The 24747-nt window shown below is 35.9% G+C and overlaps 2 protein-coding genes across 2 annotated transcripts; one reads left to right on the plus strand and one right to left on the minus strand.

The window, feature by feature from the left end:
* Positions 1 to 697: 697 nt before the first annotated feature.
* LOC143600623 (benzyl alcohol O-benzoyltransferase-like) lies at positions 698 to 2944 on the plus strand. Its single transcript, XM_077078252.1, has 2 exons — positions 698 to 1549; positions 1875 to 2944. Exons 1-2 carry the CDS (start codon positions 1085 to 1087, stop codon positions 2757 to 2759), a joined length of 1350 nt encoding a protein of 449 aa, XP_076934367.1. The 5' UTR covers positions 698 to 1084; the 3' UTR covers positions 2760 to 2944.
* Positions 2945 to 20673: 17729 nt separating this feature from the next.
* LOC143600624 (plant cysteine oxidase 2-like) lies at positions 20674 to 23868 on the minus strand. Its single transcript, XM_077078253.1, has 5 exons — positions 23332 to 23868; positions 21697 to 21818; positions 21467 to 21614; positions 21174 to 21377; positions 20674 to 20948 (listed from the first exon to the last, which is right to left on the minus strand). Exons 1-5 carry the CDS (start codon positions 23537 to 23539, stop codon positions 20818 to 20820), a joined length of 813 nt encoding a protein of 270 aa, XP_076934368.1. The 5' UTR covers positions 23540 to 23868; the 3' UTR covers positions 20674 to 20817.
* Positions 23869 to 24747: the final 879 nt, after the last annotated feature.

Below are 24747 nucleotides of genomic sequence, written 5' to 3' on the forward strand. Positions count from 1 at the left end.
AAATATTCCATTAGAAAATATAATTTGAACTTATTAAACTATTTAATTTGATAAAATTAAGTTTTTTTTTTTAAATAAACATTTAATTTATATAGTTTAATTGTATTTTCTTTGGGCTTCTCGTACATCACACGGGTTTTAAAGCTAGTTAATGATAAATGGTAAATTAACCTTGTATTGTATTTTCTTTTATGTTTATGATTCTTAGTGTATAATTGTTTTCATTGCGTAATTATTATATGTTAAATTTTATTGAAAAACCTGTGTAGCATGCGGGTCTCAACTCTCAAGCTAATCAACTATATATAGAGACATAATGAGTATCATTAAGGGGGTGTTTGACTGAGTCTTTAGATTTGTTTTTTAAAAAGCAAAAACAACTTTTAAAAAGCTCCATTTTAAAGCTTTTGGAATTATTTTACCATACATTTTTTGTTTTCAACAAACAAATAGCAAATAAGCAAGTTTTAAAAGTTCATCCAAACACCCCCTAAGTTGGTTGTTGTTGGGATGCAAAAAGCAACATTTCGCCTGCGTTGTCGACCCTTAACATCAGCTACACTGCCTCGCCGTTAAGGTCCCACGTTATACAGGCTGAATTAACAACAATAACAACGCATTTTACTAGAAAATAAAGGATCCTCTCCCAAATAACCAATTACACTTAATTTCTTTTTTCTCTTTCCTTTCTGCCTAAGCATAATCAGTAAACACTAATACTAATACATTCTTCTTAATATTCTTCCTCTATTAATTTTACCCAAGAATTAATCCAAAAAGTAAAGTTCGATTTGAAAGTGAATATTGACTGTAGGGTCAAAAGAGTATATACGTTACTCCACTAAAAGGTTTTCGTATTTTCATATTCACATCTTCGAATTAATGAAATACTTACCATTTACAACAATATCATTGTACATTTAGAAATTTGTTAATTACATAATATTGGTAAAGTGATTAGCACAAAATTCCAGATATTTTGTTCACATTATATCTTCCATGAAACGTGACCAATAGGCTAGTTATAAAAGGACCCATCCACAAACCAAAAGAAACAAGTACCTCATCACACCAACAAATTGCAATGACTAACATTAACGGCAATGCAGTTACTCAACCATTAACCTTTGCAGTCAAGCGACATGCACCCGAGTTGATAACACCCGCAACACCCACACCGCGAGAACTAAAGCCTCTCTTGGACATTGACCTTCATCCATCGCTTAAGTATATAATCCCGTTAATCTTCTTTTACCCTAGCAACCCGAAAATGGGAGACACAAACCCTGCGAGCGTGATCAGGGACGCTTTGGCTAAGGTGCTAGTGTTCTATTACCCGCTTGCTGGTCGGGTAGTGGAAGGTCCAGGGAAGAAGCTGATGGTGGACTGCACCGGGGAGGGTGTGGTGTTTATCGAGGCGGAGGCAGACGTCACATTGGAGCAGTTCGGGAAGACGCTTCACCCGCCATATCCTCCTTGTGTGAAAGAGCTCGTTTGTGATGTTCCGACCTCTAGGAGCATTGTTAACTCTCCGTTGGCGTACATTCAGGTGATACCTTAAACGTACATGATTGTTTACTTACACCGAATTGAATTTATTACTATATATGCTAAACTTTAAGGATAGAGTCATAGAGATAGAGGCTTCAGGTTGAGATAATAGCCGATAAGACATGACTATTGTTGTAATACTTGTCAAACTCACATAATATATATGTACATAAATATATATTTAAAAATGATTAAGTTAAAAGCTTTTTAAATTATCAAACGTATCCTATAAATTTCTTTCTCATCGTTGTTCTATTAATCATAAAAGTGTAAAGCATGCATACTTACGGATACAAAATTTAAAATATGATTTTTATTGTCAGGTGACGCGTCTGTTATGCGGAGGTTTTACCTTTACTCCATTAGTCTACCATACCATGTGTGATGGAACAGGAGTTTCACAATTTCTAATGGCAATGGCAGAAATGGCTCGGGGTGAAGTTGTGCCATCAATATCGCCTTTGTGGCAAAGGGAGTTGCTTTGTGCCAGGGAACCGCCATGTATCACATTTCCTCATCCTGAGTTATATTACGATATGGCGAATGCTGAAGACAACGACCCAATCGTAACGGATGAAATGGCCGACAAAACATTTTTCTTTGGTCCTACTGAGATGGCAGCCCTTCGTAGGTTTGTTCCGGAAAATCTTAAAGCATGCACCACCTTTGAGTTGTTAACAGCTTTTCTTTGGCGTTGTCGTACTATTGCACAACAACTAGATCCAGAACAGGATGTCCACCTAACTATCTTTGGCAACGCGCGTGGGAAGTTCAATCCCCCAATCCCTGATGGGTATTATGGAAATTGTATCGCCATGCCAGGTGTGGTTTCAAAAGCCGGAGATCTATGCAATAAACCATTAGGTCATGCAATAGAGATTGTAATGGAGGGGAAGTCAAGGATTACTGAAGAGTATGTAAGGTCATCAATGGACTCAATGGTTGTCAAAGGATGGCCTTGTTTAAAACTTCGTTCTAATTACATGGTGTCAGATCTTTCTAAAATTGGATGGAACAAAGTTAACTTTGGTTGGGGTGACGCACTTTATGCTGGGTTGCCTTATGATGATGAAGATATCCCCGGAGTCTATAGTGTCTACATGCCTTCTAAAAATGATAATGGGGAATCTGGAATTGTTGTAATAATTGCTTTGCCAATCTTGACAATGGAGAAATTTGAAAAAGAACTAAATGTTATGCTGAATTAGGATAAAGATTGATTATTTGATGGTTATTGTTTATGTTCTGTCATGCTTTGCATGTATTCACTTTTTGTCATGAATTTAATAAAAGCTCTGAGTTTTAATGATCATATTTATATTTGTTTATGTTTGACTCGTTTCAGTCATTTTGACTTTTTCATTTCACAAAATTAACTATTTTATAAATTAAGTGTACGTGGTTGGTAAAAACATGTAGTGACAAGTTTACAACGTATAGATATCTATTTTTTTATAGCGGTGAAATGAGCAAAATAATTTTTGATGTTTCTACTTTAGTGAGAGGAAAGAAAAAAAAGGGAAATTTTTATTTTTAATTTTTTTCCTATTTTATTTTTCTTTTCTTTCTATTTATTTTTAAATTGGATAAAAACATATTCTTCCAACTTGCTATTTATTTCCCATTATTATCCTTCCATATGTTTTCTTTTACTTTATTTAATGAATTTAGGAACAAATTTTCTATAAACTTTTTTCTTTTCTTTCTTTAAAAAGAACATAATAATATTTTTCTTTCCTTCTATTTCATTTCTTTTCCGCTCTTAAATTAACTCAGAACAGATGTTCTAAAAAAATATATTTTTTTGAATATTTAACTTATAATCTTACCGTATGATGTACAAACTAATCCACTTTCAGGACAATAAAGTAATTTTTTTTTATTTTAAGCAAAATAAAAGAATTCCCTTAGATGTGAAAACATCTCTACAGTTTACATGAATATGAATACTTATGTATATACATAAAAAGGCTAAAATATTATTTTTTTGATTTTTAAGTTACAATGACATCCATTTATGCATAAAAAATAAAAAAAGAAAACAATAGAAAAATAAAAATAAAAACAAAAAAGGTACCTGTTGGTACAAAATTTTAGCATGAAGGTAAGCCGAGGATCATAACTCTTTCATCAATATATAGGTTGATTGGTACTAAAAAAAGTTGCACTAGGGTTAACTAGGGTATATTTAAATTATAGAATGGCTCAATGTGACGTCAATATAGACAGATTTAGATTAAACAAAGAGTTAAATTAATCACTTTGATAACATTTGCTAACTCAAAACAGGTTCAGAAGGCGAGAAACACCCTAAGACTATTGCAATTTTAGTCTAAACCTTTTTGGACCTGAACTTATTTTCACTTGATCTCGTTTTGACCAAACTCAACCCCACCTTACTCAACCAACCCATTTTTCCTGACTTAAATATAAGTAACCTTATTGATAGGCAACTTGCCTGTTATGTGAAGGTTTTAATATCTTAACTCCAGAAATCCACCATACCATCTGTGATGGAACAGGAACGGCATGATTTCTAATTGCATTGGGTGAAATGGTCGGGGGTACAATTGTGCCAGCGGTATTGCCTATGTGGCAAAGGGAGTTGACTTTTGCTATGAATCCACCACGTGTCTAATGTAAATGGCGTGCTATAATAAAAAATTAGTATTTATAAGACTTAAATACCTATAACTAGTACGAGTAAGTAAATCGTCTTTACACAGAATCAGTGGAAATTGCAAGTTTAATACATATTTTTTTATGATTTTTATTTAATTATTAAGTTGGGCCAACGATGTCAATCATATTTAAAGTGATTTTAGTCTTGATTATAAAAACGCGACACAAATTGAGTTGTAAACAATTATGAGAAAAGAGTAATTCACTTCATGTGCATGTAATGTGATAACAAGCTAGTCATGAAATAAGTTAACTGATTGTGCAGTATTTATTAGACATAGTAGTTTGGTTGTGATGACAAACAGATTCTAGTCCGAACAGTTGACACAACTGAACGCGATCTATCTAATTACCAGTTTTAAAATATGAAGGTCAATTATTATGCAATGACTAACGGGTATCAGATCAATGGCTATAAGAACCTAATCCAAAATGTTGATGAACACAACGGAAGTTGATGCAAAATATGATAACCAGATTACTACAAACTGTTTAAACAATCAAAACAAACACAAAGCAAGATAAGATAAGACAATCAATCAAGCTTTGAAATGATTAAGTACGTAGAATTCGAGCATAGCAAGTTTACACAGATCACTTGCCTAAAGTGATAACAAAGGTTTTAGCCTAGCATATGCATGATGATTAGCTCGCTTAACTGATGAAAGGATGAGAACATGGACTGATTTGATGAACTAGAAGCTCCGAGATGATGCAAAATCGCCTTTTAGGTCATCTATGGTTGCCGGAAGAGAAGATATCTCGAATGGGGGCTGAAAAATTGATTATAGTATCAACTAGGGTTTTTTCCTGTTTTTTAGATCCTTCGCCTAGCTCAACAGATTTCTCGCCCTGTTTTCGTGTAGTTTGAGCTAAGATAACATCAGACTCAGATTTGTCTAGTCGAAAACCCCAAAATTCATATATTATAGTCTTGTAACTCATTTACTAGACCGATATATGCTCATTTTATTTCTAAACGCCCTCAAATCACTTCTAAACTCCCCCAAAAACTTCAAAGCAAGCATTTAAAAGACTCCAATTAGTATCTTTAACTGTAAAATCCCTAAAATTTCGATTCAAATTTCAACTTGGTAAAATTGAAGGAACAAAAATAATCTCAAGATAAGTAATGAGAAATTTAGATAAGGAAATAAAAGAAATTCATGTTAAGAAAATAAGTAAGTTCATCCCACATGTAAAGATGAAAAAAGTGGAAGCATTCCACATGGTATAAAAAGGAAAGAAAATTTCCTCCCACATGGAAAACAAGAAAATTTTGGAAGCTCTTTATAAGGAAATTGGATTCCATAGTAATATTCTTATACACCAAACATGCACCAGTGATCCTAGCAGAGAGTGTGAAGCACCAGATGTGCACGCTTACGGGCACGGGCGATGGGCACAATTTTGTCCCTCCGCACTACGCGAAGGAATATGTGTGAGATCTCCGTGCTACGCGAAGTGTAACATCCTACTTTCGATAATATTAATAAAGGAAATTTTGTTTATTCAATAATATGTCATTTATCACTATTGGGTGAATAAACTATTAGAGAGTGGGCTTGGACTTTAAAAGATGGAATAAGAGATGGAATAGGCCTTAGGTCCATGGGCTTAAGGGAGTATAAATACACCTTAAACCCTAATCATTTTCATTTTCATCCATCTGTACACTATAGCCTACACCTTCAAAACACACACAAACACCTTCTATATTCCGAACCAAGATTCGGAGGAAAAGACCCGAGCTCGTTGGTGCTAGAACGTCGTGACGAACAAACCCTACATCAAGACTATATCGCGTTTGTAAATCGATTCGTTTAAAGGTACGTTTTATAATGAACACTTGTGCAGCTCTTTAGTACCCCCTAGATATGTGCAAATGGTAAAGACTAAACGAACGCAATGATTCTCAGTGAAAACCATTAACATTTGATAGGCTAATCGATTATAATGAACCGAGTATAAACATCGATCAAACGCACCATTAAACCTTAATGTTTGGATGTTTGGTGGGTTGCGGTTAGTAGGCGTTGTTATTCCGAGCTAATTGATACCAAGTTTGTGTTGTTTCATCATGATTTGAAGTTTAATTGCAGATCTGGTTCTGTTGACCCATCTGTGTTCTTGACGTTTTTGAGCTTGACCCCCGAATCAAAGTTTTGGATAAGACCGATGCTCATTCGTCATGATTGAAGGAATCGTTGGTCATTCGTTAGGCAATCATAACTAATGAGAATGCATGCATAACGAATGAACCCTTCATTCGTCTAATAGAGGTCACGAATGGACTACTCATCATTCGCCTTGATAATGTGACACTCGTCAATTTCAGGTTAACTCCGTTAACTCAAACTCCGTCAATTCAAACTTAAGATCATTGGATCCATAACGCACATCTCATTACATTTAAACTAAGGGTTTAAATGACGCTTGACAATTACTACATGTGTAGTCTTTCGGAATTTGCACCAAAACGCAAACGAGTTGACGCAAACAATTGGTGAACAAATGACGATCATCAAAACAACAAATACGTGATAATCTTATGTTAACATATGTGTTACTTGATTATATTATGTATGATGCTAAACAAGAAACAAGAACTAAGTTAATTATACTAGAAAGTTAGCAAACTAGAAGTTGAGGGACTAAAGTGTAACATCTTGTTATTATTAATAATATTAAAACCCTAATCCTCTCTTTCTCTCCTCCCAAACCCGACGGCCAGCCCCCCCACTCCCCTCTCTTGCGATCGGCAGCCAACACACACACACATATCACCCTTGTTTGATCTTGGTTTTCACAATTGAAGCATCCTACACTCGTTTCTAAGCACCTCTCACGTGTCTCTTGGCTATTCCTGCGTTTTAAGGTATAAAATATGAAACCCTAACTATTGAATATCATGTATTAAGTGTTTCATGATTGGTATTGGCTAGAGGATGATTGATTATGTGTTAGTGTTTGATATTGATAGTCATACGTGATTTTGAACGGTGAAAGATTGATGAATCATTGATTGTTTGTAAACCCTAGAGGGTTATTACTGATTTTGGTGATTAATTACGTTCTTTACATGTTTGGAGTTATGTCGTATGCATAGGATGCATGTTAGATGATCGTTTATGCTTGCTGAGTTTTGACAGCAGTGATTGTTAAACTTGAACGATGTGTAACTTGTTGAATATAAAAAGCAAACTGAGCTAATTATGAGTCTACAAGGTAGTACTCTGAGTCTAGTTTTCAGAAAGTCCAACCACGTCTAATTTGGAGGTGTTTTAGTTGGTCAAACAATTTAAATGTGATTAAAGGTCAAAACTGGTACTGGACAGATTGTAAGTTATGATTAGACAACTGTAACTAAATGTTAATGTGGAAATTGGTCGAGGTTGTTAACACTACAAGGTGCAATGTTGAGTCTAGTTTCTAAGAAATATAAATTTGCAATTAGTGGACGTGTAAAAGTTAACTTTTATGATTTTACAAAATCGTTGTGCAAATCTGAATTGTGAGACCTGCTGTTAGGTTGTCTTGTAAATATTATATCTCATGAACTACAAGACCAAATGGGTTGGTTTCACTTTTGGAAGTTAACTTGTTGAGTTAAGAACCTAACCCAATTGGTCTTGCATTTGTTGGATTTTTCATTTAACGGGAATTACAAATAACATTCTGTTGCGCATGAATTTGACTGTTGAGAGTTTGCTGTAATGTTTTGATCATTGTGAGAAGTTTATGTGGAATAAAAATACAATAAAATATGTTCTGGAAACCTAACACATGTGTGCTCTTGTGATGAATTAATTGATGAGTTATGATCTGTGAATTAGAGTAATCTTTACTAGTAGTAATCTGTCTTGGTAAAGTTAGCTGCTGAACTTTGTGAAAATGCATGAAAAGTGCTAGTTGCTAGTTAATTGTTATGTTTTGACCAAATTGCCCCTGAGGGGAATACTTGCTAAATAATTGTGGTGTTTTGACCAAATTGCCCCTGCGGGGAATAGTTGCTAGTGATATACATTATTAATACATGACACGTAAATAATTGTTCACACATGTATCGTATCACAAATGTACTTGTTAATTCATACACGATTCACAAACGAAACACGAAACGTATCTTGTGCTTAAGAATTATGTGCCGGGTCTAGAGACTCGATAATAGTTCCGATACTTAGAAAAATCTCCTTGTTGTTATAGAACGCTAGTGAGAGTTTTCTGTGACGCGCATCACTTGGTGATTTGTTTTTGAGAATTCTTCGCAAACAGTGAGTTTCACTTTCCCCTTTTTAAACTGTTTTCAAACGCTTTTCACTTGGGGGAGATAACATACTCCGAAAACGCATTTAAGATTTTGTTAATATAGATTATATATCACTTGTAAAGACTAAGTGGCAAACGCAATAACTAAAGTCCTTCATTCACATCGAACCGTTTAATATTGGATAATAGCGAGTCATTGTTGAGTAGTACTACTGGGTTTGACAAACCCCACCCAACGCTAAACTCGACTGGAGGTCGAGTGGGTGTAATCTTGGCTAAACACATACCATGGTCGGGATAGACCTGGTGGCAAGGCAAATGATAAACAGTCAGCTTCGGTGTCGAACACTTAGTAATACTTGTTTTATAGGCTAGCTACCTATAGATATATAATTGACATAACACTATCTGGTAACGCAAAACGCTTAACGCAAAACGCTGAACACAAAACGCTGAACGCAAACGCTAAACGCTTTATTTTATATAAACTTGTGAACTCACCAACCCCGTGTTGACACTTTTAGTATGTTATTCTCAGGTAGCCGAGGCGGGGCGCGCGGTATAGGAACATGCATTGCTTGAAAACTCTTTTGTTTATGCATACTGATTTTTAAACTGTTGTTATGGGGTTTTAAGTCGTCCTGTGTGACGCAACTTTTATCTTTTGGTTTTTACGCTTCCGCACTTATTTTCATTTAAACGTTTTTATGGTTTGATTATAACTAATGAATCCGATCCTGTTAGTTCACACCCTCTGACAGTAAAACTCCGTTAGTGGATTTTGAGGGTGTGACAGATAAAGTAATGAATCTAGTCATTCGTTATAACGAAAGGAACCAGTGATTATAGCGGATGGTATAACGAATGATACTTAAACCAGAAGGAAGCTTTCATAACGAATCAGACCATTCGTTATAACGAATGAAGTCATTCCTCATCGCGAATATGAAAGCGAATGATGCTTAACCAGATTCCATTCGTCATAACGAATGAGTTAGCGAATAAAATAATAATTTAAGAATTTCAATGAAATTTGTGTTAAGGCAGTTAATGAAAATAAAACTTTTCCAAGCTGATCTGTCAGCTTAACCCCAGCCAGGGGCTCTGCCCACTGAACCCCGCTAGGGGCTGCCGCCCCTAGACCCCACTGCCAGGGGCGCTGCCCCTGGACCCCTGTTCGTTGAGGGTTATATTAAACTAGAAATACGATATGGGTAGTGATAGTTGATTGATACGTGTAATTGTTATACAGTTAGTCGTACCCAATTAAAGAAAGGAATTACCATTAGCTCTGAAAGGAAACGAGTTCAGGTGAGTTTCTAGCCCCAATTCTTTGCTATGTTTTTGGGGCTATGTGCATACTCAATGTATGTATTTGCTACCCATTTCTTGAGGATTCGTCTTTGTAAACTTTTACTTAAATGACTAAATCGATTGAATGTATTTTTCTCGGGTATGCTCCAAATCGCTATACTTTATCTTCCTTACCCTCTTATACTTGCAATAATCTAAAATAGTTAAAGGACAATAAGCTTAAGATTATAACAAGGGAAGCAGGAACAACAGGGCACTTGAGATATGTTAAAGAAAGAATTTCTTATAGAATTTACATGTAAGACTATGCAAGGGCATTCTCACACCGCCATGCCGGCTCACGTGAGCATATGTGAGCCAGCATGGTCAAGTGTGACACACTGTGCAGTGTGATCCGTAGTCCACATAAGTGAGCCCTTCTCGTGACTCCACTCATGCTTTCTCTCTCCCTCTTCCCATGAAATGGTCACCGAATCTTAAATATATATAAACGAAACATTTAAAAAGCTTTCTGGTTGCTCCTTACTTTTTCTCAAGCCACCAGACTTCTTAATTTGTAAATAAAGGTTTCTCATGCATTTGACCCGAAATCACATGTATGGGTCTCTCCAAACCTATATAATCTTTAAATGGGCTATAACATCTCATTAAATTAAAAAATTAATCTCACCAATTATTTGATATGAAAATTCCTATAAAATAGGGATATACTAAAATTAATATGTTACTTTAAAAAAATTATTTGTAAATAAGAAACAATTTTATAGTAAAAAAAAATAAGCGGGTCATGGGTATCACCAAACCAATATAGCTTTTATAACGGGTGATAACATCTCATTATTTGTGAAACTCTTTTATCATTAAATCCTAATTACATTATTAACTTCCTTAAAATAAATAACATTAAAATCCAAAAAAATATATAAATATTAGAAACGAATAATGTAAAACAACCTAGTAGTACGGGGGATAAAAGCTAATATCTGATTTTTTTTAAAAGATATTATTTATAACTAAGAAACAATTTTATAGTAAAAAATAAGTGGTTCATAGGTCTCACTAAACCTATATAGGTTTTAAACCGAGTTATAACATCTCATTTATTTTGTGAAACTCTTTAATTATTAAATCTAAGTATAGTATTAACTTGTTTACAATAAACAAACTTAAAATTCAAAAAAATATATAGATATTAGAAACGAATAATGTAAAGCAACCTCGTAATATGGGGAAAAAAGCTAGTATGTATATATAAATTATCATTACTAAACGGAAAAATGGAGAGGGGGGGATGTTTACTCACTTGTATATACAAAATAACTTTTCAGAAACTATAAACAATCGCCTCCTAAATCTTTATTATCTTCACTTTTTTGAAAAAAAGCGAGTCCAAACAAAATCGAACAACTGCTGCCGCTCAACATGACGTCTCTACCACTACCGCACTACAACCCGAACTCCATTTTTGTTGCAGCGCAGTTACCGTTTTGTGGGTGGAACAAGCAGTGCTACCAACCTATGCCTAGCCAATACCAAAGTAAACTCTATTTCATACTAGACATCCAATTAACCAAAATCATGTTGGAAGTTTTAAGTAAAAGTGTGTGTGTGAATGAAGTCTTAATAAAGAAGTGGTAAAGGTTGTCCCACATCGGATTGGGAACAAAATGATGAGTGGTATATAAGGTAGAGCCTTTACCACTCATTTGAATCTTTATGACATGTTTTACCACAACTCCTACGCGCGCGCAGGGGGGAATGCAAATTTGGGTTTCTGGACTAGAAATTCATCGAACTCGTGCGCAGTCCCAAAAACCCGAGCCCGCGTGAGACGATTTTTTGAATTCGTTTTTGAAATTCAAAATCTGTTGGTCTGGTCAATACCGTTAATGATCATAATGATTATGATTATTATTATTCAGTTTCTATTCTGCACTAATGGTCATTATAAGAATATTATTATTCTTTAATATTCTTAATGGTTATAAATCAGAATTGATTATCTGATTATGATTCTTGGTTATAAATACCATGACCATTCTTCAGATTTAGACACACAAAAACATACACACTTCATCTTCTTCTTTATTGCAACAATATTGTTTTCGTTTTCATTTCAGGCAAGTGATCGAGTCCGGCAGAGCTACGATTCTGTTACGAACCAGAGTACCCTGGGAACAGACCGCGAATCTGTTTAAGGGAATTGTGTTAAACACAAGCCCGGTTTACTGTTTCGTTTATTTTCGTTTCTTTTTCTGGATTATAGAATACAAGTTTTCTAACAAACTTAAACAGATTACTTATTATTATTCTTATATTTTCGTTTCAGAATGGAATCCCAATCCATGAGTACTGCCGTTTCTGCAATCGTCACTTCCGCTATTGCTGTCACAACCGGTTTGGTTGCTCCGCTGCCTGCTACAATCACGTCTCATGCAGAGAAACCGGAAAAGTTCACCGGTGTGAATTTCAAACAGTGGCAACAAAAGATGTTCTTTTATTTGACCACTTTGAACCTTGCGAGGTTCTTGACTGAAACCGTTCCCTAAATTGATGAAGGGGCTATGGATGCGCAATCGTTGAGCACGGTTCAGGCTTGGAATCATTCGGATTTCTTGTGCTGGAACTATGTCTTGAATGGCATGGTGAATGCACTTTATAAGGTTATTGTAAGGCCAAGACTGCTAAAGAATTGTGGGAGTCTTTGGACCGCAAATACAAAACGGAAGATGCCGGTACTAAGAAATTCGTGGTGGCTAAGTTCTTGGACTTTAAAATGATAGACTCAAAAACTGTTATGAGTCAAGTCCAAGATTTGCAAGTTATTCTACATGATATTCATGCGGAAGGAATGTCGCTTAGTGAGACATTCCAAGTTGCTTGTATTATTGAAAAGCTACCACCAAGTTGGGTCGATTTCAAGAATTATCTCAAGCATAAGCGAGAGGAGATGGTCATTGAAGATCTTGTTGTTCGTCTTCGTATTGAAGAAGATAATAAAATTTCATTAAAAAGGATTGACGGTCCTGGAACAACAAAGGCCAAGGTTGTTGAACATGGCCAATCTTCAAAGGGTAATAAAAACGGTGGAAAGAAGAATCATGGGAAAGGCTTCAACCTTGGTCCTAAGGGGGGAGTTGGGAAGAAAAAGAAGTTCCAAGGAACTTTTTATAATTGTGGAAAGCAAGGCCATAGGGCCAATGAATGCAAGCTTCCAAAGAAAGAAAATGCTCAACAAGTGAACATGGTTCGAGAGGTTGAGAACCTTGTTGCGGTGGTCACGGACCTCTCGATTATGGTCACCGAAGTTAACTTGGTGGGGCAAAATAACAAGGATTGGTGGGTCGATACGGGGCTACCCGTCATGTGTGCTTTGACAAAAGTCTCTTTAGCGCTTTCAAAGAAGTGACTAATGGAGAAAAGGTGTTTATGGGAAACTTTGCTACGGCCGAAGTCAAAGGTGAGGGGAATGCGGTTTTGAAGGTGACTTCGTGAAAGGAACTCACTTTGTCAAATGTGTTGTATGTTCCTGAAATTCGTAAGAATCTTGTGTCGGGGTGGCAAGTGAGCAAGTTTGGTTTCAAAATGATGATTGAGTCTGATAAAGTCATGTTTACCAAAAATGGTTTGTATGTTGGTAAGGGCTATGCCCTCAATGGTATTTTCAAGTTGAATGTAACCGTGTTTAATGAAATGAATGAGAATGCTACTAGTTCTACTTATATGCTTGAGTCTTCTAATGTTTGGCATGGTAAACTAGGTCATGCTAATTTTAATTCCATTCGGCGTTTGATTAAACTTAATAGTATACCAACATTCGATATCGACTCAAATAATAAATGTGAAACTTGCGTCGAAGCAAAACAAGCGAGATCGTCATTCAAAAATATTGAACGATTTACCGAACCCCTCGAGATGATTCACACCAATGTGTGTAATCTAAATGCAATTCCTACTCGTGGTAGGAACAAGTACTTTATCACGTTCATTGATGATAGTACAAGGTATTGCTATGTTTACTTACTTAAGAGTAAGGACGAGGCTGTTGATAAGTTTATCTTATTTAAACCTGAAGTTGAGAATCAACTAAATCGAAAAATCAAAAGAGTAAGGAGTGACCGAGGAGGTGAATATGTTTCATCTTTTGTTGACTTGTGTGAAAAAGAATGAATCATACATGAAGTCACGCCTCCTTACTGCCCTCAATCAAATGGCATAGCGGAACGTAAAAACCGAACCTTGAAAGAAATGATGAATGTCATGATGATAAGTTCTGGGGTAAGCCCAGACATGTGGGGGAAAGCAATCTTATCGGCGAACTATGTCTTGAATATGATACCCAATAAGAAGAAAGATCTAACGTCATATGAATTATGGACGAGAAATAAACCATCATGTAAATACTTGCGAGTGTGGGGGTGCCTAGCCAAGGTAGTGATGACTCGACCAAAACGCCTACTAATAGGACCCAAAACCGTGGATTGTGTATTTATAGGATATACCCTTCCCGGTGGTGAATTTCGATTTCTTGTGCATGATTCCAAGAACCCTGGAATAAACAATGGCACCATAATGGAATCGAAGGATGCATCATGGTTTGAACATATGTTCCCATGTTAGGATAAAGGAAAACCGAGCTATTCTAGACCGGTTGAGAAAAGTATTCAAAACGAGGGTACTTGAGATGAACCTCGGGAACAATATGAGGCAGGGGAGGTTGAAATCAGAAAGAGTAAACGGCAAAGGACTGAAAAATCCTTCGGCCTTGATTTCCTTACCTACATGGTAGAAGAGGAACCTCAAACGTATCAACAAGCGGTGAATTCTGCTGAAGGACCTCTGTGGAGGGAGGCCATCAAATGTGAGATAGATTTTATCTTACAAAATCATACGTGGGAACTAGTGGATCTTCCTCAAGGGTGTAAACCACTAGGATATCGGTGGATCTTCAAGAAGAAGATGAAACCTAATGACACCATCGATAAGTATAAAGCAAGGTTGGTGATCAAAGGATATAAACAACGAGAAGGATTTGATTACTTTGATACGTATTCACCGATTCCGCGAATAACATCTATCAGGTTGGTGCTTGCCATTGCCGCCATTAGTGTAACATCCCCAAAATTTCGATCCAAATTTAACAACTTAGGAAAGTTGAGGGATCAAAAATAATCTCAAGATAAGCAAATAAGAAAATATTAAATAAGGAAATATAAGAAAAATAAGGAAATAAAAATATTTCCTAAGTAAGTTTACTTACATGAAAGAAAACTCCATCCCACATTGGAAGATGTAAAAAGTGGAAGAATTCCACTAAGGTATAAATAAGGAAGATGGAATCCATCCCACATGGAAAGTGGTAAAGAAATGGAAGCTCTTTATAAGGAAGAGATTTTCTATAGTAATATTCTTTTATGAATATCATCCACCAAGTGGTCCTACCGGAGGGTGCGTAGCACCAGACGTTCACGCGCACGCGCTCACGCTGGGCGAGGACGAGGACGATAGTGATGGCGACGGCGACGGCGAAGGGCGTTGGGCGCAATGTGGCGCTTTGATGGCGCACTTCGCACGCTCGCATCGCCACGAGCCGCTTTAGTATTTTTGGATAACGAGAGTTAGACCAAATATGACAAGCTACTAAGGACCAAGGACCAAAAATGAAAAATAATATTCAGGGACCCATCACGCTACGCGATGAGTCAGCAACAAGTGTCGCACTCCGGCGACACGTGGCAGAATGTGTCAGACCACGTGGCGACACGTGGCAGACGTGCCATGCCACATGGCGACATGTGTCGGTCGCGATACGTGACGGAGTCAGAAAAGGAGCCCATCGCGTACCGCGATGGGACTCGTTTTTAGCTATAAATAGGAGGGGCTACGACTCATTTGCATACACCCACAGCCACTCTTTCTCTAGAATCTCACACTCTCTCTACCTCGGTTTACGTGCCAAACACCGTTTGCGTGCCACCGACCTGAAAATATCACCTCGTAATCGGTGCCAAATACCGACATTTCCTCGAAGTGCGTGCCACCAAAATAACCCGACATTCTGTCTCGAAGTACGTGCATGACCCGGTGACATCTGAACATCGTCTCGATTTGCGTGCCAAGAAGAGTTGATCAAGAGCGCCTCGATAAATGTGCATAGAGTAGAAGTGCTACCCGTATAAACTTAGGAATATCTAACTCCGAATACCCGTGCGTTTTTGGTAGGGGTTCTGCCTAAGTTATTATTTTATTATTATTATAAATGGCTTAAACCATAGTCGGAGGAATAGCCAAACCTTGTTTACGATTAAGAATAATATAACTTTTCTCAAGCAAAGGTTATAGTTAAAATAATATTTCTTTATTATTAAGAAATATAATATTCAAAGAATATAGTTTGATCAATGTTTCTTCTTGAAGAAGAAACTCAGTATAGACGTTTCTTCCTGAAGAAGAAACGCAGCCTATAATTGGTAAATAAAGAAAGGGACTAAAGGTCCAAATGTTTTATATAAATGATTTTATCAAGGTTAAAGCTATACAAAACGAACTAAAGGTCTGAAGCTAGATCGTTGATCTAGTTATTTATACAAAGGTTATTCTCGTACTATAGGTCCGAGGTAACAAAACAAGAAGAAGGAAACAGAAAGCAGGAATCAGTAACAGAAACTGATTATAAACAGAAAAGGTGAATACGCCCCAAACCTTTTATAATGAGTCTGAATGTTTGCATAGGATTTACGAATCCTTAAAACTTTGTGTTACAATAATAAGAAACGGACACTCTGATTAAGAGTATACATGTGTCTGGATCCAAACATACATGGTGACTCGGCATTTCCCCGAGGCCATGCATATCATCAACATGCCTCTGAAGGTCTACGGGACTGTTCAGAGAAATGATATTGTTTATATAATTAATTGTACATGGTACTTAGGGTAATTTGATCCCAATTTAGTTGGGTGCCTAATGAGTAGTCACAAAGGTATTATTATTGGTTTCACAAAGGTATTGAAAAGAGATTTTAGAGTCAGCGTTATTCACCGGCTTTGTGCTGACGTATTTTCCCACCCATGTTACAGGGAAACAAGAAATGTTAGTACAGACAAGCAAGAAGGAATAGAAGATTGGAGTTATATTCATTAGATGCTATCTGATGGCTCAGATATTTTATTTGAAAATATTATAAAAGGAGTTATGTTTTATAAAGAAATGTATTTGAAATATCAAACGGGTATTTAACCCGAGTTTTTAATAAGTTTTCAATATAATAATATTTTATAAAAGACTTCCGCTAAAATTAAACCGCAACTCTGATGTATTTACAAAACAGGTATCAACTTGCGGTCACACGCCTAGGCCCTAAGATCGGGGTGTGACAATTAGAAACTTGGAAGTTCACCAAATGGATGTAAAAACGACTTTCTTGAATGGAAATCTAGAGGAAGATATTTACATGGAACAACCTGAAGGCTTCATAGCCGTTGGGCAAGAAAGTGTGTAAACTTGTGAAATCCTTGTATGGATTAAAACAAGCTCCTAAACAATGGCACTAAAAGTTTGATCATGTCATGCTTGATGTTGGGTTCAAAATCAATGAAGGTGACAAATGTGTATACGTGAAGGACACATCCGATGGATATTTCATTTTGTGTCTATGCGTGATGATATGCTCATTGCTGGAAGTGATAATAAAATCAAAATGTCCACAAAGAACATGTTAAAAGCAAGATTTGACATGAAGGACATGAGTTTTGCGGATGTGATTCTAGGAGTTAAAATCACATGAACCCAAAATGGACTTGTTTTAAGTCAATCCCACTACGTGAGCAAAATTATTGAGAAGTTTAATGCGAATGACTCTAATGTAGCTAGAAATCCCATTGACACAAGTCAACATCTAGCTAAGAATAGAGGTGAACCCGTTAACCAGTTGAAATACTCAAGAATTATTGGCAGCTTGATGTATCTTATGAGTTGCACTAGACCCGACTTAGCATATGCTGTGTGCAAGCTAAGTAGATACACAAGCAACCCAAGTTCAAGTCATTGGAACTGTGTGATTCGGTTACTTCGGGACCTAAGATACACTAGGGAATACGGGTTGCATTTTAACGGATATCCAGCAGTTGTCGAAGGACATTGTGATGCAAATTGGATATCTGACACGAATGATTCCAGAGCAACAAGTGGGTATGTATAGGGGTGTTCTTCGGGTTATTTATTCGGGTTTCGGTTTGTTTGGGTCGGGTTGTTCGGGTTTGAGCTCAAAACAAATTGACCCAAGAACCGACCCAAATAAGTTCGGTTTGTTCGGGTTTCGGGTTAAACGGGTCGGGTTAATTCGGTTCGGGTTTCGGGTTTTACAAATTAAAAAAATTTATCCACCTTTAACAAAAAAAACAACCATATTCTAAGTCGTTATAAAACCGTAATATACAACCATATTCAATAATGCATTATAATATTTAGCAAAACCTTAAATTTATCATACAAACATGCATTAGACGAGATGATGTGTTGTAGCATGTGGATCAATACTTGTGTAGATCGAAAAAACATGCCCAATACATATTGGTTTAAATACTATACTATTTAAGTTTTTGAATTGAAGATACATTCTCAACATGCTTTATGGTAATTAATACATTGGGATCCAATGTGATAGATCCAAATATTAATTGGAGTATTGAGAACAACCGAACAAGAATACATATGGTCACTAATCACTATGTTAGTTCACCACTAAACTACCCTATAAACATTAGGATACATACATCGATGTATCATACTTCGGGTTATTCGGGTCAACTCGAATAAGGGTATTTTAACCCAAATACCGACCCGAATATTTTATCTCGGGTTCGGGTTAGGAGTTTAATCGGTTTGGGTGAATTCGGATCGGGTTATTCGGGTCTCGGGCCGCTTCGGTTCGGGTTCCTTATTCGGGTACGGATAAAAAACACACCCCTAGGTATGTATACACACTTGGAGGTGCTGCTATATGTGGAAATCGTCAAAACAAACGGTTATAGCTAGATCCACGATGGAATAAGAATTCATCGCCTTAGATAAAGCGGGTGAGGAGGCAGAATGGTTATGTAAATTTGTTGAGAATATACCAAGATGACCTAAGCCGGCATCGACCATCTGTATACATTGTGATAGCCAATCGGCAATTGGCAGAGCTCATAGCACAATGTATAATGGTAAGAATAAACATATTAGACGTAGACATAATACAGTACGACAACTAATATCTAATGGAATTATCATTGTTGACTACGTGAAGTCAAAGGATAATATTGCGGATCCGCTAACAAAAGGCCTAAGTAGAGAGTTAGTTCAGAAGTCGTCCATGGGAATGGGACTGAAGCCCTTGAAAAATTAAAGTTCATACGAAGGAAACCTAACTCAACAGATTGGAGATCCCAAGAATTCAGTTCAATAGGAAAACTTAATTGTATGAATTAGTGTGGTCATTGTGGGGGGGGGGATAACCCTACAATTTAAGAGGGAGTTTACTACATAGCTAGGTAACCTTCCTAGTCCATTCCTAAAGTGACAAGTGTGAGGCTAAGCATATGCCTTTTAATGATTCGACCAAGGTCGTCATACATGGTGAATCACCTATGTGAGAGAGAAGTGGGGTCGCTTCGAAGGGTGTTGTTGGGCACAATACTTAATAGCTCTTGTAGAACCAGGCGCATGTTCATGACCACAACGAACATAACTATGAGGACTTGACTTTGTCAAGGAGAGTCTTGTGTGAAGTGTATTGTCGTCTACACAAACGGCAGACGAGTTCAAAGACATCACTGTCTACTCAGAGCCAGTGGGCTAAGTATGCTTCATAAGCAAAGGTTCAAAGGATAACACCTACCTTTTGTATGCAAGATTCAACTGCTGAAATCTAATCGGAATAACGTTGTTGTTTCGACCTCCATTCATGTGGGGGATTGTTGGAAGTTTTAAGTAAAAGTGTGTGTGTGAATGAAGTCTTAATAAGGAAGTGGTAAAGGTTGTCCCACATCGGATTGGGAACAAAATGATGAGTGGCATATAACGTAGATCCTTTACCACTCATTTGAATCTTTATGACATGTTTTACCACAAGTCCTACGCACGCGCAGGGGGGGTGCAAATTTGGGTTTCTGGACTAGAAATTCATCGAACTCGTGCGTGCCCACGTGAGACGATTTTTTGAATTCGTTTTTGAAATTCAAAATTTGTTGGTCTGATCAATACCGTTAATGATCATAATGATTATGATTATTATTATTCAGTTTTCTATTCTACACTAATGGTCATTATAAGAATATTATTATTCTTTAATATTCTTTAATGGTCATAAATCAGAATTAATTATCTGATTATGATTCTTGGTTATAAATACCATGACCATTCTTCAGTTTTAGACACAAAAACATACACACTTCATCTTCCTCTTTGTTGCAACAATATTGTTTTCGTTTTCGTTTCAGGCAAGTGATCGAGTCTGGCAGAGCTACGATTCTGTTACGAACCAGAGTACCCTGGGAACAGACCGCGAATCTGTTTAAGGGAACTGTGTTAAACACAAGCCCGGTTTACTGTTTCGTTTATTTTTCTGGATTTTATAATACAAGTTTTCTAACAAACCATAGCATAAAAACTTCAACAAAGTCGATCCAGCCATCAAAAGTGGTCTCACATTGAGGAATGATCGACATTTCAGTTGGATTTGATCGTTGGCAATGCACAAACTCAAACAACCATGTGAACCGTGTTACATATAAAAAGTTCATTAAGAATATAAAAAAGTTCTAAAAATGTTTAATCAATGTCTAACTCTTCAATTAAGACTCAAAAGGATGATTTTCATTTCCTCTAACATCACACAAAGGATTAACAAAGCAGCTTTCAAAGACGGTTATACCAACACCTATACATCCATCCTTTTAGTGAAATACCAAACATACTTCAAAAAAACAACAGCTTCTTTAACCGAAAAAAGTCTACATCTATAACGAACGTGCTTCAATTATCTGCGGTCCCATATACTCGATCCCCTCCATTTCTGATTCTTTTGGCGCCTCGATTTCTTCTAACCAACATTGCTCGCTCTTTTCTTCTGTCATAACCGCCCGTTCATCTGAAAGATATGACACGCGAACAGGTTACAACATGTCTCATAAATTTAAATCATTAATGTGTAAAGTTGATTATAAAAACTGTTATGTTGCTAAAATAATCTCGTTTCTTTTAAAGAGCGCGTGTTATTTCATTTTTAGCTACTTATTATCATATCCTAAATCAAAATATAGCTATTTATATGTTAAATAAGATTTGAAAATATAATCTGGAAAAGAATGCTTACGTGGCAACGCATCGAATGGAATCTCTTTATAATATGAGCAGTCCCGACCATCTTTATTGGAATACGGTGGTCCCATAACATCAAGGATTGCGCAAGGTGTTATAGCCGTGAAGGCGTGTATGTTGCCCCCTGAAGTTGGATACAATACGGAAGTATCACACGGCGCAGTATAAACACCATCAGCTTTTAAACTTGCTAAGTTAACTGCATAAAAGTAACAATAATATACAAGTTAAAATTAAGATATGTAAAAGAAACAACCATTTGAATATATAAAGAAATTGAGAACTCACATTGTGAAGGGGACGACGAGTTATCATCGGTTACCAAATCATATGCTTTAATGTGCACTTTTCCAAGCAAAAGCTTGCTAAAAACGGTCATTCCGGGATGGTTGTGAAGAGGTATGACAGCATTTGCAGGGAGGAAGAAAATGCATAACTGAAAATACGCACGAAAACGAATTCAATATGCTGATATATCGGTAACAGAATGAAAAAAATAAAAACTGTTTGAAATTTACCGAGAAATTTTCGGACTGGTATATGGTTGTGCACACTACTTTTGGAGTTACTTCTGCAATACTTGTAGTTTTAAAGAATTGTAAGTTCTTACTTAGTCCAACATCTTCTGCCTTCATTCCATCTGCAAGAAGATGTGATTTTCAGTTAACAAAATGTATACATTCTTAAATAATTATGATAATATTGAATCTAGATAAAAGATCTTATGGGCTTATCATACTATTGCCCTATTTTCACCAAAATAGACATTTTTAACCAACATTTTAAAGAAATGACATATTTAACTCGTGAACGTTGACTTTTAAAGCCAAATACTAAAAACGCACGTGGAAAATTAGCGATAATTTCCGTTTGTTAGATATTAAAAATATGTCATGAGGACCAAAATCGAGATTTTGCATAGTGATGATTGTGATGGATCTAGCAAAATCCGTCTATTGTCACTCCACGTGTCACATTTTTATTAGGTCTTATTTTGGTCTAGTAGACGATAAAAATATGCCACGAGGACCAAAACTGAGAGTTTGCAACGATAATTGTGAAGGACTGCCTGATTTAGCAAAATCCAACGGTTGTCGGTCCACGTGGCACATTATTGTTAGCTCTTCTAACAGAGAAAAATTAAGCCTAGCTATTTATGTACATTTTTTTCATTTTGGTGAAATAATAAAATCTAAGAAAGAAAAAAAAACCTTAGTAAAAAATGCATGTTAATTTGGTGATTTTCAGAATTTCAGTTATGTTAAATACTTAAATCTGAAAAGCTTTATAATCGTACCTAAAATAACAAACAATCATTGTTGTCAGGGAATCAAATAGAAGTATCTTAGACCCTTTTATAGTACTACAAGATCTAATTTGGGTGGTGTACACATCACAATTCCAAATTTAAAGATGATCTAGATCTGTGTAATGAAAAGTGAAAAACGACATCATAAAACTAGGTCATGATTTTTTTTAACTAATAAATTTCTTTTAATTTTTGTCATTGACAGGACTTGAACCCAAGATGTCCCAGACCCTTCCAACCTAATGCGTTTAACGGTTTTGCCTTTTGGTCATCTATATATGATCTAATTAGTAAAGAAAATAAATGTCGTTATAAGTTATAGATCTAATTATAGTTTCAAAATTTCACTCAATTTACTCAAATCTTTCTTTACAAGTATATATTCTACTCACGTGCGTCACAAGCAATGTACCAATAAAATTCCAAATTTAAACAAAGTAACTACACGCAATCTATGAATAAGTAATGCTTCACTTCAAGCCACATTGCTAAAAAGCAATGTGGCTTGAAGTGATTTCTCGTATCATATAATTATATAAAAACAGTTTAAAGTACATAAAAAGGTTTTTCAACGCGGATCATGTCAAATCCAATGCAATATACAGATTTCACCGTATGGCTCCAATTGCTAGCATTTGGCCATAATTATACAAAAAATTAACCTACTAATCGTACAAATATGGACAAATAACTAGAGAACTTATTATTTAAACTAGAATAATTATTTACTCTACTTATTAAACTATATATATGTGTTTAAGTTAGTCAGTAGTGATTAATGTGATATCAATATAAACGATTAAAGCATATAGTAAACTAAAATTCAGAAAACCGAGCCACTCACCGAGTATCGAGCAAAGCTTCTGCACGTCAGTAGACGTCGGAACAGTTCCAACGCCTTTAAAGACATCTAAACACGACATATACAACCGTTGCAAGGGAAACGAGACCGCATAGTACGGAAACCGCTTCGTCTTGCTGCTCGTTTTCCTGCCGCATTTCTTCTTCTTGATGCTCCTGCTTACATCAGCTAACCTCACCTCAATCGTCATCGATCAAAACACTTAAAACACAAATTTCAGATATCCGAATTACAAAGTAATTAGTAGTATGTAACCGGTTATATATTTTTATGAGATGTGAATAATAAGTTTGTTACAAAGTTGAGTGGTGGTGGAAAAAATGAGGGATTGATGAGAATATAAGAAGGCATGAAAAAATCCAGGGGCGGCATGTGTTGAATATCGTGTTTTTAGAGAGAGAAAGCTGATGACAGAAGGTTGTTTCGTTAAGCGACCACTGTTTCAGTTTTTGGTTCTAAATTTACTGTTATGCCATTTGGATATTTTGTTTATGTTGGTTAAATGGATAGTTGGAGTCATGCATGTGTTAGAGCATTATTATCCCATCCCCAATAATCATGTGAAATAAGTTTGTAAATTATAAAGGAAAGATGTGAGTGTAAATTATAGGGTGGAGAGAGAAATGTAGTGATTTTTTTGTAAATTTAGGGAAATATTGTTTGCCCTTATTTATTTTTTAATATTTGTTGGATTGGTTGTTAGTAGATGAGAGAAAAAACTGTAATGATAAAGGTATAAAAAATATTATTTAAGTAAACAGGAGAGAGATCTGTAGTGTTTTTTAGTGTAATTATAGATATAGGGATGGAGAACGGGTTGAGAATGCTCTAACTTGTAAATAATCAAACATTCACTAAACTGTTGATGAATTGTTTGCTGGAAATTTGTCTTTATATGTTTGTTTATATATATATATATATATATATATATATATATATATATATATATATAGGTATTGGATGATTTCAGAAGTTTTTTACAGCGAGAAGTGCGAGAAATGAATGTGTAACTCCATTGATCTCTAATTTCACTCCCTTTCTTATGTGTAGGTGCGTTGTGTAGGTGCATATGTATGTGTGTAGGTACGTATGTTTGTATATGTGTGCGTATGTTTGTATATGTGTATGTATGTTTGTATGTGTGTAAGTACATAGGTTTGAATGTGGCTCGGTACATTTATATGTTTGTAGGTAGGTTTGAATGTGTAATTAAGACATAAATACAACCAACCTACATATATGTATGTAACATCATATGAAAGGGAGTGAATTTAGGGATTAATGGAGTTATACCTTCATTTCTCGCACTTCTCGCTGTAATATCACTTCTCGCAAGATTCATCCCCTATATATATATATATATATATATATATATATATATATATAAGGTTGGTATCA

This window comes from Bidens hawaiensis, unplaced genomic scaffold (assembly GCF_021521415.1).
Source record: "Bidens hawaiensis isolate Kalapana, Puna unplaced genomic scaffold, B.hawaiensis_p1.1 tig00054589_1, whole genome shotgun sequence".
Taxonomy (NCBI): domain Eukaryota; kingdom Viridiplantae; phylum Streptophyta; class Magnoliopsida; order Asterales; family Asteraceae; genus Bidens; species Bidens hawaiensis.

Excerpts from the sequence above, each read along its gene's own strand:
- LOC143600623 (XM_077078252.1), top strand. The coding sequence starts at position 1,085 with ATGACTAACATTAACGGCAATGCAGTTACTCAACCATTAACCTTTGCA. Across the intron at positions 1,550-1,874 it reads CTCCGTTGGCGTACATTCAG|GTGACGCGTCTGTTATGCGG; the intron begins GTGATACCTTAA and ends TTTTATTGTCAG.
- LOC143600624 (XM_077078253.1), bottom strand. The coding sequence starts at position 23,539 with ATGACGATTGAGGTGAGGTTAGCTGATGTAAGCAGGAGCATCAAGAAG. Across the intron at positions 21,615-21,696 it reads ACCAGTCCGAAAATTTCTCG|TTATGCATTTTCTTCCTCCC; the intron begins GTAAATTTCAAA and ends GCGTATTTTCAG. Across the intron at positions 20,949-21,173 it reads TCCATTCGATGCGTTGCCAC|ATGAACGGGCGGTTATGACA; the intron begins GTAAGCATTCTT and ends CATATCTTTCAG.